Source organism: Vulpes vulpes, chromosome 3 (genome assembly GCF_048418805.1).
Source record: "Vulpes vulpes isolate BD-2025 chromosome 3, VulVul3, whole genome shotgun sequence".
Classification (NCBI taxonomy): Eukaryota; Metazoa; Chordata; class Mammalia; order Carnivora; family Canidae; genus Vulpes; species Vulpes vulpes.
In genome coordinates this window covers 60340018-60353801 of record NC_132782.1, presented here as the reverse complement: position 1 = coordinate 60353801, position 13784 = coordinate 60340018, and the positions used below count along the sequence as shown (strand labels likewise).

The 13784-nt window shown below is 38.2% G+C and overlaps 1 protein-coding gene across 6 annotated transcripts in view; it reads right to left on the bottom strand.

Moving 5' to 3' along the window:
- Positions 1-13784, bottom strand: part of MRPL47 (mitochondrial ribosomal protein L47) — a 28750-nt gene that overhangs the window by 2592 nt on the left and 12374 nt on the right. For all 6 annotated transcript variants that reach the window (XM_026007205.2, XM_072752623.1, XM_026007206.2 and 3 more), the window contains 3 exons: positions 10472-10568; positions 5081-5211; positions 3385-3480 (listed from right to left, as the gene is read on the bottom strand). In XM_026007205.2, the coding sequence (XP_025862990.1) occupies positions 3385-3480; positions 5081-5211; positions 10472-10568 (324 nt within the window). The remainder of the gene's footprint in view (positions 1-3384; positions 3481-5080; positions 5212-10471; positions 10569-13784) is intronic.

The following is a 13784-nucleotide window of genomic DNA, read 5'->3' as shown; positions in this document are numbered from 1 at the left end:
AAGAGACTGGGCTACCTTTCTATATTTTATTTTAAAAGCACCAGTTTTTACTGAACACAATAGATTTTTTTTGTATCCTGAGAATACATCCTGAGAGTTTTAGGAATTCCCCTAATTCCAAATAGCACTCAGTCTACCATTTCATTTTTCCCTGCAACATAGAGAATAAAACTACTAAGAGATGATGATTAGGTGCTAATTAGACTTGCCGCTCTCTAAGGGAGTTTGCTTCTACCCATCAGCATCCCAAAGCGTGAAGCATTTGTGCCTCAGCTAAATTCTTTCAACCTGTAGGGTCACTTACGAATCAAAATTGCTAACAATAAATTCATGGATGTCAAGCCTCTACTGTACTCGAGTTGATATTTTCCAGGAAATTTTATTGATCACTAGGCAAAAGTTTATAAAACAAGAATTAAGAGAGATGCGATGAATATCTTAATATGCTAGTGCTGTGAGAGAGGTCAGAAATTTGAGACTAATTCCATTTGGGTGAAGACCAAAATAAATGTATTTTTTTAAAAATATGAGCTATTTTGTAAGTTAAACGTAAAAGCTAAGCAAAGCTGAAATCATATTAGTCACTCTATTAATCAATCTTTGCTCCAACTAAATTTTGGCCATTAAAAAATAATAATAAACCCATATGAGAGAATAAAGGTTAGCTATTCTTAAGACTTCAGAAGATTATGCTTCATGCTCTGAAGGTAAGGCTAAGAAATGTAGTTTCAAAAACAATAATTAGAACATACATAGTAAGGCGTGTAAGAGTGACCCTGGATTAATAAATTCTCACACATTTTAAAAGTATTTATAGCTTCACCTTACACGAATAAGAGACAAAAGAACCAAATAGCACATTAGGCTTGGAGAAATCGTGGAGGGAAAAAGGACAGATAAATTTCTTCAATTGCTTATCATCATGAACTGGGCCTTAAAATGTGAGTAATGGAAATTTCAGGCTTGTAAATAAAGGAGCAGCAAAAGAGGGGAAAATGAGCAAGACTGTTCAGGAAACAAGGAGAAGGTCTGCCTTTTATGAAGGATAAACAGGTAACACTTAAGTTGTGGAAACACTGGGTGGGAAGGAGTTGGGATTTGTTCTATAAATTTTTCAACAGTGCTGATGTGATAGAAAGGTTTGAGGAAAATTAGCCAGGAAGCAGTATTTGAATGGACTGGAGTAAGGAAGATGTTCAAGAATTCATTTTGAGGGGATCCCTGGGTGGCTCAGCTGTTTGGCGCCTGTCTTTGGCCCAGGGCGCGATCCTGGAGTCCCGGGATCGAGTCCCACGTCGGGGTCCCGGCATGGAGCCTGCTTCTCCCTCTGCCTGTGTCTCTGCCTCTCTCTATCTGTGTCTATCATAAATAAATAAATCTTAAAAAAAAAAAAAATTTCATTTTGATGAAGAGGGAATGCACTAGGGCAGAGCCGGAGTACAAAGGAAGACGCAGACCTGCAGGCAGAATTAAAGACTGACTGCATCTAAAGGACTGCTGATGAAAAGGACGAGGGATGCTTAATGCCCGTGTAGAATGGATGTACCATATCAAGGGGTTCTGGACCTAATTCCACTGATGGTGGTCCCCCCCCCCCCCCAACCAAGCAATTCTCAGACACAAGCAGAATGTCTGAGACGTCAACTTAATTCTAACACTACCTAGGTGGGAATTGGATCAGAGGCTGTCAGCTGCGCTCAACAACCTGCTACAGCCTGGAAATTCGCACAACTCCCTCTCCCTTCTTGAACTTCAGATGCTAGTTCCAAGTCCAGGTGGTTGTCTGTACTTCTGACGGGCTGGCTATAACTCAGGTTCCCAAGACCCACTCCTTGGTTTCGACTAATTTGCCGGAGTCGCTCACAGAATTAAAGAAATCCCTTTACTCACTAGATCATTTTTTTTTTTTACTCACTACATTATTGATTTATTATAAAAGGATAGAAACTCAGCATACAGACAGAAGAGGTGCATAGGGCAAGGAGGAGTAGGGTGTTCCACTCTCCAATCACCAAGTGCCACTCACCAACAGGGAAGCTCCCTGAACCCTGCCTGTCCTCTTGGGTTTTTATGGAGGATTCATTACAAAGGCATGCGTGATTAAATCATTGGCCACTAGCAACTGATTCACCTCCAGCCCCCTTCCTCTCTCCAGAAATCAGGGAGTGGGCCTGAAAGTTTCAACCAGCTATTCGAAGGTGGTTCCTCTGGCAACTAGACCCCATCACAAGGTGCTCTCCAAAAGTTATTAACATAACAGAAGACACTCCCCATCCCCACAGGGGTTTTAGGAGCCCTGTGTCAGGAACAAAGAGGAAGACGAAATACATACCTTTTATTAGAAGTCACATTACAATAGATCAAATTGGAAATAAGGAGAGGCAGCTAGTTTGATGAGAAAGACGAAAAATTTAAACTATGTTTCTAAAATATACCATAAGATCTGAAAGTCCAGTTTAAAAGATGTATTTTATTTTTTAAGCATATGTATGTATGTATGTATGTATGTATGTATGTATGGTATGGAAATATCATCTTGGGAGAGAAAGTAAGTTTTTAAAGAACTCTTGATGAAAGTAGACCATATGATCTAAGGCAGTTGTTTAAAAGCTGTGGTTTTTTTATGCTGCCAGAATTTACTTAAATTTCTAGCTGCTTTCCTGCCTTGAATTCTGATCTCTAGCCAGTAACCTTGATGTTCTCCCCACCCTGCTTCTCTCCGCAGCCACTGCCATGGGAATTGAGCAGCACACTTGACCTGAATTCTCTCCCCTTCCAATTGCAGTTTGGATTCTGTCTGCTTTTGGATGTGGATCTAGTATTCTAAAATAGCTGTTTTCTAAAATCCTTCTTTGTTTTTATAATTATTAGCTGCGGTCTTATGGAACCACTTCACTCTACTATTATAACAGAGGTCCTATATATATATTCTCCCTGTTGAATAATAAACCCAATGAAGAAAAAAATTTTATAGAAAATATTTGGAAATCAACATTCTGTAAGATAATATGACTTCAGATTTAATGCAGCAGGCTCCTCTCCTCACCCTAGCCCCTTTTCATTTCATCAACCTTGCAATAAATATGAGCTCATATGTTATGTAAAGTATTTGGATGTTCCTTTTCACATTAGAGAGGAATTTAATCATGTACTTACATAGAGATTGACGAACAGAAAGGCAATAAAAATTTTTGAAAGCATATACACTAAAATGTTAAAAGAAGCTATTTCTGGATGGTGAGATTATGTAAGACTTTAATTTCATCTTTTCTACCTGATTCTTCTATTTTTTTTTCCATAACGAACATGTATTACTTATGTAAAAGCTTAACTTGTGTCATCTAATGAAAAGATAAGTTTCGTTATTAAGGGTACTGTGCTCACCTGACAAAACGTTCCACATAGGGCATTGCAAAGAATCGTTTCCTATTGTATCTTTTATTTAGGTACCAAGGTATAGGCCACTGCTTGAATTTGTGCCTGCCAAGAAAGCAAAAAGATACTGCCTTACTAGAAAATATTTAATATATTTTTCACTTTTTACAAACAGAGTTTCAGCCATCTTTGAGCTAAATATGTTTTCAATAAAATGCATAGAACTGGCTTTTTTTTTAAACTGGCTTTTTTTAAAAACTGGCTTTTAAAAGATTTTACAGGGGTGCCTGGGTGGCTCAGTCGTTAAGTACCTGACTCTTTATTTTGCCTCAGGTCATGATCTGAGAGGGTCCTGAAATCAAGCCCTGAGTGCTCAGCATGGAGCCTGCTTAGGATTCTCTCCGTCTGCAATAACATTAGCATAATTAATATATTATGATATGCCATATGTTCTTTTTGACAGAAAAAAAACTTTTTAAGAAGGAGCTCTGCATTTAAAAGGCTATCTTATAAATATCATAACATGCAATACTTATAACATGCAATAGAAAATTAGAGAAAAGGCATTGGAATTACAATGTTTGAGTTAATAAGCTACGTTGGAAAGATGATATAATTGCTTTGTTCACTACTTTGTTTAGCTCTGGAAAAGTTAAAAGGAAAATTTTAAAAATCTAGAATAGAACAGCACTCATCCAGATTCTAATACTGACACAGATTTTCTCCTCTATTTCCACCCTTTCTTAATTGATCTCAACTGAATTAATCCAAATAAATATTAGTAAAAAATAAAGTTTCTAGTTAGATGTTTTGGTAACTTTTCTCTTTTCTGTATTGGATTACACAGAGTACAGCTACTTCTCTACATTTGGCTCCAAGCAGCCCCATTACTGCAAACTCCATTAAAAGATCCTATCTAATGAGTAAGCACTATTATAACTTGTTTAATTTCAAGAGTACAGGGAGTCTCCAGCCACGCACAATGCCTTCTTCATTTTGCTGACCGATGCTTAAAATTCTACCAAGTACGCTTCCTTTTAGCAGCTTAATCCAAATGTAAAAAAGCCCTGGAAGAGACAGATTACACTGGATCTTTTCAATTATTTATATTCAGATCCTTTCCCAAAGTCTGAAAGAACTTCAGGAACTAGAGGGACAAACGGTAGAAAGATGTTATGAAAATAAACTGTTTCATAATTTGGACTAGGGCTTACCCTCATGGCACTGGGAGCAAACTCTGAAATGGGTTCATATGGCCTTATTCCTTGAGAACTTCTTTTTTTTGTTTTGTTTTGAGAACTTTTATAATTTCAGGTTCATAATGGGCAGGTATGTATCCTAAAAATTAGCCTCATGGTATTTATAACCCTTTGAAATTATATGTGCATGTGTACATTTTTCTAGGGAAAGGATCTATATAACTTTAATCAAATTCTCTAAAGGTCATATAACTGACATAAGATTAGGAACTACTGTCATAAAGAACAAGTAATTGAATCACGAGAATCAGGTGCCTAGCCTACCACATAATGCTACCTTCATTCATGTACTAGGGCCCCAAAGGGGCTTAGGGACCACTGTTTACATTGGATACATCTGTAATATATTTCATATGGTGAGAGTTTTTATAAAAGATACTAGACAAGAGAGTGAGGCATGAGACTTCCACTCTCATCTTAGAAAAACCACAATGAAAACTATATACCAGATGATTCTTCCAAAGATGTCTCTTCTCCAAGCACCAGGTCTAGCTTTTTCTTGACCAGTCTGAAGAAGTCTTAGGGCATCTTCTCTTTCTTGGACAACTTTATCTAATGCATCCATGGAATCTATTACCTGGTAAGAGAATAAGAAGATATAATTTCAACAATCACCTACAACAAATATAAAAAACAAAAACAACCCCCTCCCAAAAAAAACATAAAGACTATGCTACAGGGATCCCTGGGTGGCGCAGTGGTTTGGCACCTGCCTTTGGCCCAGGGCACAATCCTGGAGACCCGGAATCGAATCCCACGTCGGGCTCCCGGTGCATGGAGCCTGCTTCTCCCTCTGCCTATGTCTCTGCCTCTCTCTCTCTCTGTGTGACTATCATAAATAAAATTAAAAAAAAAAAAAAAAAAAAAAAAAAGACTATGCTACAGAAAACCTTAATGAGTATTTTTGCCAAAGAACCATTCTGTCAAATATTTCCTAAAAATCATTTTGGCACAGGTATGCATACCTGGGTGTTTATAATATTTTTTGTAATTTTTTTAAAGTTTAGTTTCATTTATTTTTTAAAAAGATTTATTTAGGGGATCCCTGGGTGGCTCAGTGGTTTGGCGCCTGCCTTTGGCCCAGGGCGCGATCCTGGAGTCCCGGGATTGAGTCCCACATCAGGCTCCCGGCATGGAGCCTGCTTCTTCTTCATCCTGTGCCTCTGCCTCTCTCTCTCTCTATGTCTATCATAAATAAATAAATCTTAAAAAAAAAAAAAAAAAGATTTATTTATTTGAGAAAAAGGAGAACCTGCACATGCATGAGAGTTGGAGGAGGGGCAGAGGGAAAGAATCTTCAAGCAGACTCCTGCTGAGTGTAAGCCTGACTCAGGGCTTGATCTCACAACCCATGATATCATGACCTGGGCTGACACCAAGAGCCAGCTGCTGAACCAAGTGAGCCACCCAGGCACCCCAAAACTTTAGTTCATTTAAATGAAAATCTACTTAGCTCAAATTTTCACATATATGTATTAGTTTTGTTTGGCGTGGGATACACTTGCAGAGATTCCGTATGGACACCCAATTTGACTCCTGTTATTTCAAAATTCAATGAGCTATTAATCGATAACAGTTTGCTACTTTTTAATACTAAAATTCATGTTCTGGCCTCAACTAATCAGTGTCCCCTAACACACAGACACAGATGTTTTGACCTGTCAGCTGCTACTAATACAGAGAACAGAGTATCAGTCTACCCTGATCCTAATTTCCAAAGATCCATCAAGATGCAAGAAGATCCTATTAGAACGTCATCTATTTTTATCTCTTCACCACTTCTATTGAGTCTTACAACGCATATAATAATATATTGGTAAGATAATATATATATTTTTTATAAATGAATATTCATATTTGGGTACTATAATGACAGATAAGCTAAATTTTTTCATAGTTCTAAATACTGAGAGGCATTTTTAGCTGGTTATAGTATCCATGAGCATCATAACAAGTAGAAATATCGCATATACACATCTGTTTCTTGCAAGAGCCCTCAAAAACAGGAAGTGGGGAAGATTAGATTATAATCTTCTAGGGGCACCTGAGTGGCTCAGTTGATTAAGTTCTGACTTAATTTTGGCTCAGGTCATGAACTCAGGGTCATGAGATTGAGCCCCACATTAGGCCCCATGAGGAGTGTGGCGCCTGCTTAAAATTCTCTCTCTCTCCCCCTGTACCCTCCCCTTTTTAAGTGTGCACATTAGAAAAACAGAACAAAAAAAAAGATAGTCTTTCAGGTGGCTGTGGGACCCAAGAGATGTGAAGGCCACAAATTTAGACCACCTCATACGCTGCATTCAGCTCACACTCAGTGCTTCTGTTCTTGCTTCTTTAATTAAAGTCACACTGAGCAGCTGAAGCCACGTGTACTTCCTCTTTACTACATGAATTTCTACAAAATCTCTGAAAAATAAAAGATGGGTAAGAATGGTGAATCCTATTTTGAAGACACACTTCAAAGAGTAAAGAAACAAGATTGGTCAGGGTCTAACACAAAGGTGTAGCTTTTAGGAACTTAGTAAGCCTGGCTGTTAACGGACTACATTAGAGTTCTCCTTACAAGGTTACTTCTCGGGCTCCTAACTGAAATCTAATGTTAGCTTACAAAGAAAGTAAATGGCTATTCAGTCCACAAAGCTAACATCTGATTACTCATGTTCATGCCACCAGAGGAGAAGGAAAATCAGAAGTATCAATGAGATACACTTTATTCAAAACAAATCAACCTATAAAAGAGCTTTCTTTCCTTTCTAGTTTAACTATTCCAGAGCCAAGAGTATCCTTACACACTTCCAAATCTTCAGTTTATATCTTAAATTAAGAATAATTATTTTAAAATATTTTTCTTGATAAATTTTCCTTTGTAGTATGTCACAAAACACTGAGAAGACTCCATATATTTGAGGCTTAAAAAAAATTGCTACTAGTTTATCTGGAGAAAATGTTCATTATTTTTGGATTGTACTTATTCAGAAATAGGTCCACATATAGGGCCTATGGAGATGAAGTTCACATCGAAATATATATTTTTAAACCAGGGAGGGGGGGATATTCTGAAGTTTAAGAATTTTAGAACAAGCAAAAGCAAAAGCTTTTCCACCAAATAAATAGCCAATGCACTTTTACTAAGACTCTCTAAAACGTAACTTTCCTTAACAGAATTAGCAAATATATCTGAAAATAAAATCTCAAAACTTTATAAATATTGTGTAGCAATGAGGAAACTTACCACCCAGATCTTAGTTTCTAAATACATCATTCTCCACTAAAAGGAATCAGGGTATTCTTCTGTAAAATGACTGATTCCAGGTCTGGGGCAGGAGAAGTACAAAACAAATCCAGAATAACTTGCTATGCCTCATGAAAGAATGATGAGAGCACAGGGGCCAGCTTGAAGGGACTCACATTGGCCATTAAATCTGGGATGATGATATTAAAGAATTATAACTCACTGAATAAAATTGGAATTGAGGAGTCTGCAGTGATAGGAAAGGAAGAAAGAGGAGGGAAAACCATTTCTTACAGAAAAAAGCTAACCAATCAAAATAGAATGAATCATGGAATGAGAAAATCACCATTTAGCAAACATCATAGTAATAACTGATCAACAGATGCAAAAACTGGTGAGTCCAAGTTTGAAGAATTACAGTATACTTACATGATTTCAATACAAAGAAAAATTAGTAACTATATACACAGTGGAGAAACCTGGCAGAACCACACTAACAAAATTATTAATGTGAACATCAGTAACACACAAAAATCCCCATCCTGTGCCTAATATGCACTGTGAAGAATACAGTATCACTTCTATGATATTTCTGATTATATGATCCAATCATCATGTATAAATATTATACAAATCCAAATTGGCCTAGACTCTTTAAAAATGTCAATGTCCTGACACACAAAGAAAAACTGAGTATCCAGATTAAAGGAGGCAAAAACTGAAAACGAATAATCCAGGATTTTCTTCTGCTATAAAGGATGTTAGGATAACTGATGAAAGAGATCTGTGGATTAGATAATAGTACCGTATCATGTTAATTTCCTGATTTTGAAAATTGTACAACAGTTATATAAGGAACTATCCTTGTTTTTTGGTCAACATATATTTAACTATTTATGGATCAAGGGACATCATGTCTCTAACTTTTAAACTTCTGAAGAAAAAAATGTGTTATTTAGAGAAGGAAGCAGAGAAGGATAAAGCAAATGCGGTAAAACATTCACTGGGGAAAACTGGGTGAAAGGTACCTCTATACCACTCTTTTTAACTTTCTGTCAGTCTCATGTTAAAATAAAGTTTAAAGCAACAAATATGCTATGGATTTCAATTTTCACTAAGTCAGAATAACTTCTTCCTAGTTAGGGTAAATAACTGAAATTTTATGCACTAGCTTCTTAGACTCTGGGCAGGGATATCAGGTCCTCTCTTAGAGGCAGCGTGGCAGTGACAGCTGTTGAATAGTGCAGAGGAAGCAAAGCGGAGCACAGCTGAGGCCAGGCAGAAAGCTGAGCTCCACTCTCATGGACTACTTACTATGGTATAGACACATCAACAAAGAGCTGCCTTCACAAGCAATCCAGGCAAAAATCCCTGAGAAATCTAATGAAATAAAACAAACAAACAAAAGTCTATACAGAAGAACTAGCTTAAACGTGGACGGTGTGACACATGAAAAAGAAGAGGCAGATCTACATATACAGACAGGGAAAGATACCCAAGATATAATAGGTAAGTGGAAAATGCAAATGTCAGAAGAGTTTATACGGCATAACCAAATTAGATGATTATTTATTGTAAATAAAAATAATGAAGCACACTTCTACATGCAGAGAAAAACTCTGATGGACAAATAGGAAACACGTAGAACTAATTACCTCTAGGAGTGGAAATAATGAACCTAAGGGATTTTTCTTTTTTTTTTTTAAAGTAGGCTCCATGCCTCACATGAAGCCCAATGTGAGGCTTGAACTCACAACCCTGAGATCAAGACCTTAGCTGAGATCAAGAGCCGGATGCTCAACTCAGGTGCCTTGGGATCTTTTTTAAAGATGAAGAAAACCCAATTTGAACAAAAGTTGACCTTCTCACAGTAACATGAATATTCTTAACAGTACTGGAATACACATTTAAAAAAGACTAAAAAGGTAAGTTTGGTGTTATATGTTTTTTACAATTGAAAAAAAAAGAATGTATTAAAAATTTTGACCTAGGGACGCCTGTGTGGCACAGTGGTTAACCATCTGCCTTTGGCTCAGGGTGTGATCCGGGAGTTCCGGGATCGAGTCCCACATTGGGCTCCCCGCAGGGAGTCTGCTTCTCCCTCTGCCTATGTCTCTGCCCCTCTCTCTCTGTCTCTCTCCTGAATAAACAAATAAAATCTTAAAAAAAGAAACCAAACAACTTTGACCCATTGGTAAGGAAGTAGTTAAATCGGAACTAGAAATATAAAATGGATAGCTACTTTAAAAAGTTGGGCTGTTTCCTAAAACATTAAACATAAATTTACCTTACAACTCAGCAATTTTACTCCTACGTATTTATTCAAGAGAAATAAAAACCACATATCTGTTGAGATCTGCAGGTGGGAATGGGGAGTGACTACAGATGGGCATGACACTTCATTTTCGGGTGATAGAGATGTTCTAAAATAGTGATGGTTGCACAACTCTGTACATTTACTAAAAATCAAACAAATTAAAAAAAAGAAATCTACTTGCCAAGAAATGTAGGAACCATACATTTACATATTTTGGCTTTTTTTTTTTTTTTTTCATATTTTGGCTTTTATCCCACACAACAGTCTCCAGCCTCCCATAAATGTTACCTTTTCTAACCGCTCCGGACTTGGCATTGGCAATCTCTGCCGCTTGGCCTCCTGCTCTAGAGTTAGGAGCATGTTTCTTTCTTTCAGTAGAACATACCTATAGCAAAGAACACAAAGCTTGTGATGCTATTCTATGGCTACATTAAGGTTATAATTTTTTAAAAAAGATTTATTTATTTTATAGAGACGCTGAGACAGGGAGCAGGGGGAGGGGCAAAGGGAGAGAATCTTCAAGCAGTCTCCCTGCTGACTGCAGACTTTGATACTTAACCAACTGGGCCACCTGGGTGCCCCTAAGGTTGTAATTTTTGACATCAAAACTGATGATCTGTACTCAAAAGTCCTTTAGAAATCTCGATTTACAAAGTATCATTACAAAGAATTATCCTTTAAACACAGCTGTATTGATTCTTATTCATTTGTTTAATAAGTTTTCCACATGCTACATACTGTATTAAGTGCCAAGAGTTATAAAAAAATAAAAACCAGTCCCTACATTCCAAGTGGAGGGAGAAGGGGTAGCGCAGTTAGTTGAGTGCCTGCCTTCAGCTTGGGTTGTGATCCCGGGGTCCTGGGATCAAGCCCCACATCCGGCTCCCTGCTCAGTGGGGAGTCTGCTTCTCCCTTTCCCTCTGCTGCTCCCCCTGCTTATGTGCTCGCTCTCTGTCAAATGAATGAATAAATAAAATCTTAAAAAAAAAAAAAAAAAGTGGGGAGGGCAGCCCGGGTGGCTCAGTAGTTTAGCACGACCTTCAGTCCAGGGCCTGATCCTGCAGACCCAAGATAGAATCCCACATGAGGCTCCCTGCATGGAGCCTGCTTCTCCCTCTGCCTGTGTCTCTGCTTCTCTCCCTCTCTGCCTCTCATGAATAAATAAATAAAATCTTAAAAAAAAAAAAGTGGGGAGGGAAGATGAAAGATAACATTTATTCAGTGCCTATGATATGCTAGGCAATGTGCTAAGCATTTTATATATATTACCTCATTTAGTTCTCACAACAACCCTTTGAGGTGGGTACTATTTCCACTTTCTAAAAGAAAAAAGTAAAGCTGACAGATGCAAGGTATTCTGGAGGCACATAGCTAATTCAAGATTCAAATTCTAGACTCCTTATGTGCATAATTCTTTTTATTTTTACTCTACTATGCTGCCTCAGAAATTGTAATGTGATGTGGTGTACTGAGTGGTACAGACAAGCAGCAGAATTAAATGGGAAGGCGGCAACACATCTCTTCCAGCTCAGATGATCAAGAGATCATCTCTTCAGAGAGATGGGATTTGTTAGGCTGGATAGGAAACCAAAGCAAACATAACCAAAGGCACTAAAGTGGCAGAGCTGAAGCGGGGATAAGTTTGTGAATACATCTGTTTGAGATTTAGAGCTGGCAGAAAGGAAAGGAAATAAATGTGGAGGGCACTGAAAATGACACAAAGGCATTGGGGTATTTTTTTTTTTAAGATTTTATTTATTTATTCATGAGAGACAGAGAGGCAGAGACATAGGCAGAGGGACAAGCGGGCTGTGCAGGGAGCCTGATGTGGGACTCGATCCCCGGACCCCAGGGATCATGACCTGAGCTGAAGGCAGATGCTCAACCACTGAGCCACCCAGGGGCCCCGGCACTAGGGTATTTTAAGCTATAGAAAAAGATGATTTGGGGGAAGGGGTTGGCAGAAGAGAAATTATTTGGTTTTAGCCAAGATGAATGCTAAACAGCTCTGACCATCCCTTTACCAATACCCTATAGTGACAGTGCTTTTATACAACTAATTTTTTTTAAAGGTTTTATTTATTTATTCATGATAGAGCGAGAGAGAGGTGGAGACACAGGCAGAGGGAGAAGCAGGCTCCACGCACGAAGCCCAATGTGGGACTTGATCCTGGGACTCCGGGATCATGCCCTGGGCCGAAGGCAGTCGCTCAACCGCTAAGCCACCCAGGGATCCCACAACTAACTTTTCTATAATGAATCTGTACTGCTCTACACATAACACTTCTGATACCATATGAAAGGTTTTTTCCATCCTGACGCCAAATACATGTTGACTTTTTCAACACCACTTCTCTGACACTATCTGTAGAGCCAGATTCCACAGATTTAAAGGTTCAGTCCCAGAAGACTGTCCCTCTACTTCACATGCCAATAGCAAGTTCCAGGACCCCCATACATTTGACTGACAACTATGAATTGGGGTTTCCGTGGCCATATGGGAGATCTCCCCAAACTTACTTTTTTCCAAACTGCACTGGACAGCTACGGCTCTAACATTGCCAAGATAAAATGGGATTGGCTTAGTATTTTCAAACTTCCAAACGTTATCAGGAATCTAAAATTGCCTCTCTGCAAAATATAATTTCTAGACTAACAGGCAAAGAATTAAAAAGCAAACCCAGAGGTTTGCTGAAGAATTTAGCATAGTCATTCCAACACAACAATCTGGTCTCTCAGATTAATTAGTCCACATCCTTGTTGGTGAGGGCTAGACCAAACACTAGATGAAACTAGCCTGGTGGAAACATCCCAAAAGGATTTAGAGAAACAGATCCCTAATTTTTGGCAAGATGCTAGAACACTCACTGGAAATTTCCACCAAGCAATTACAGTATCTTTTCCTAAGCCTGATGACTAGAAAGAAATTCAAGCTCATACACAAAAGCTTGGTGAACGTGTCAATACTATTATTGACTCCAAACTATCTTTAAAGAAAATTGTCTTCCTTTACATGTTGGATCCACTTGGGTAACATTTAATCATATAAATGGACTGAACCAAGATACTTCTGTTTTAGTTACAAAGACTAGGATGGAAAGGGCAACTACATTCACTCCAGATTTAGTTAATTAGGCAAATGAGCTTACTTGCATCCTTGGAGGAGTCACCTAAAAGACCATTAAAATTCTTACTTTTCAACCCTTGCAAATGAAGACCCCCTAAACAAAACAAAAACCCTCCTAGTTTCTATTATTGCAAAGAGCCAACACATAAAAAAAAAAAAAGAAAAAGAAAAAAAGAAAAAGAAAAAGAAAAAGAAAAAGAAAAAGAAAACAATTGTTACCAACCTAAACACTCCAGGAGCCCTCAGCCCATTAGCCAGCCTTCCCAATGTTCTCCTAATTCCTAATGATAGGGTTCTGAGAAACAACAGGAGGTCTTCCCAATCGTCCCTCTTAATCAGCTCAGAGAAACCACTCTCCGGAACGGAAATTAATCTCTCTCTACTGACATGAGAGCTATGCACTTGGAGCTCAACCCCAGTGCCATAAAGCTTCTGCCTCAGAGTACTAAAGCAATTCAAGTAGTAGGGATCTCT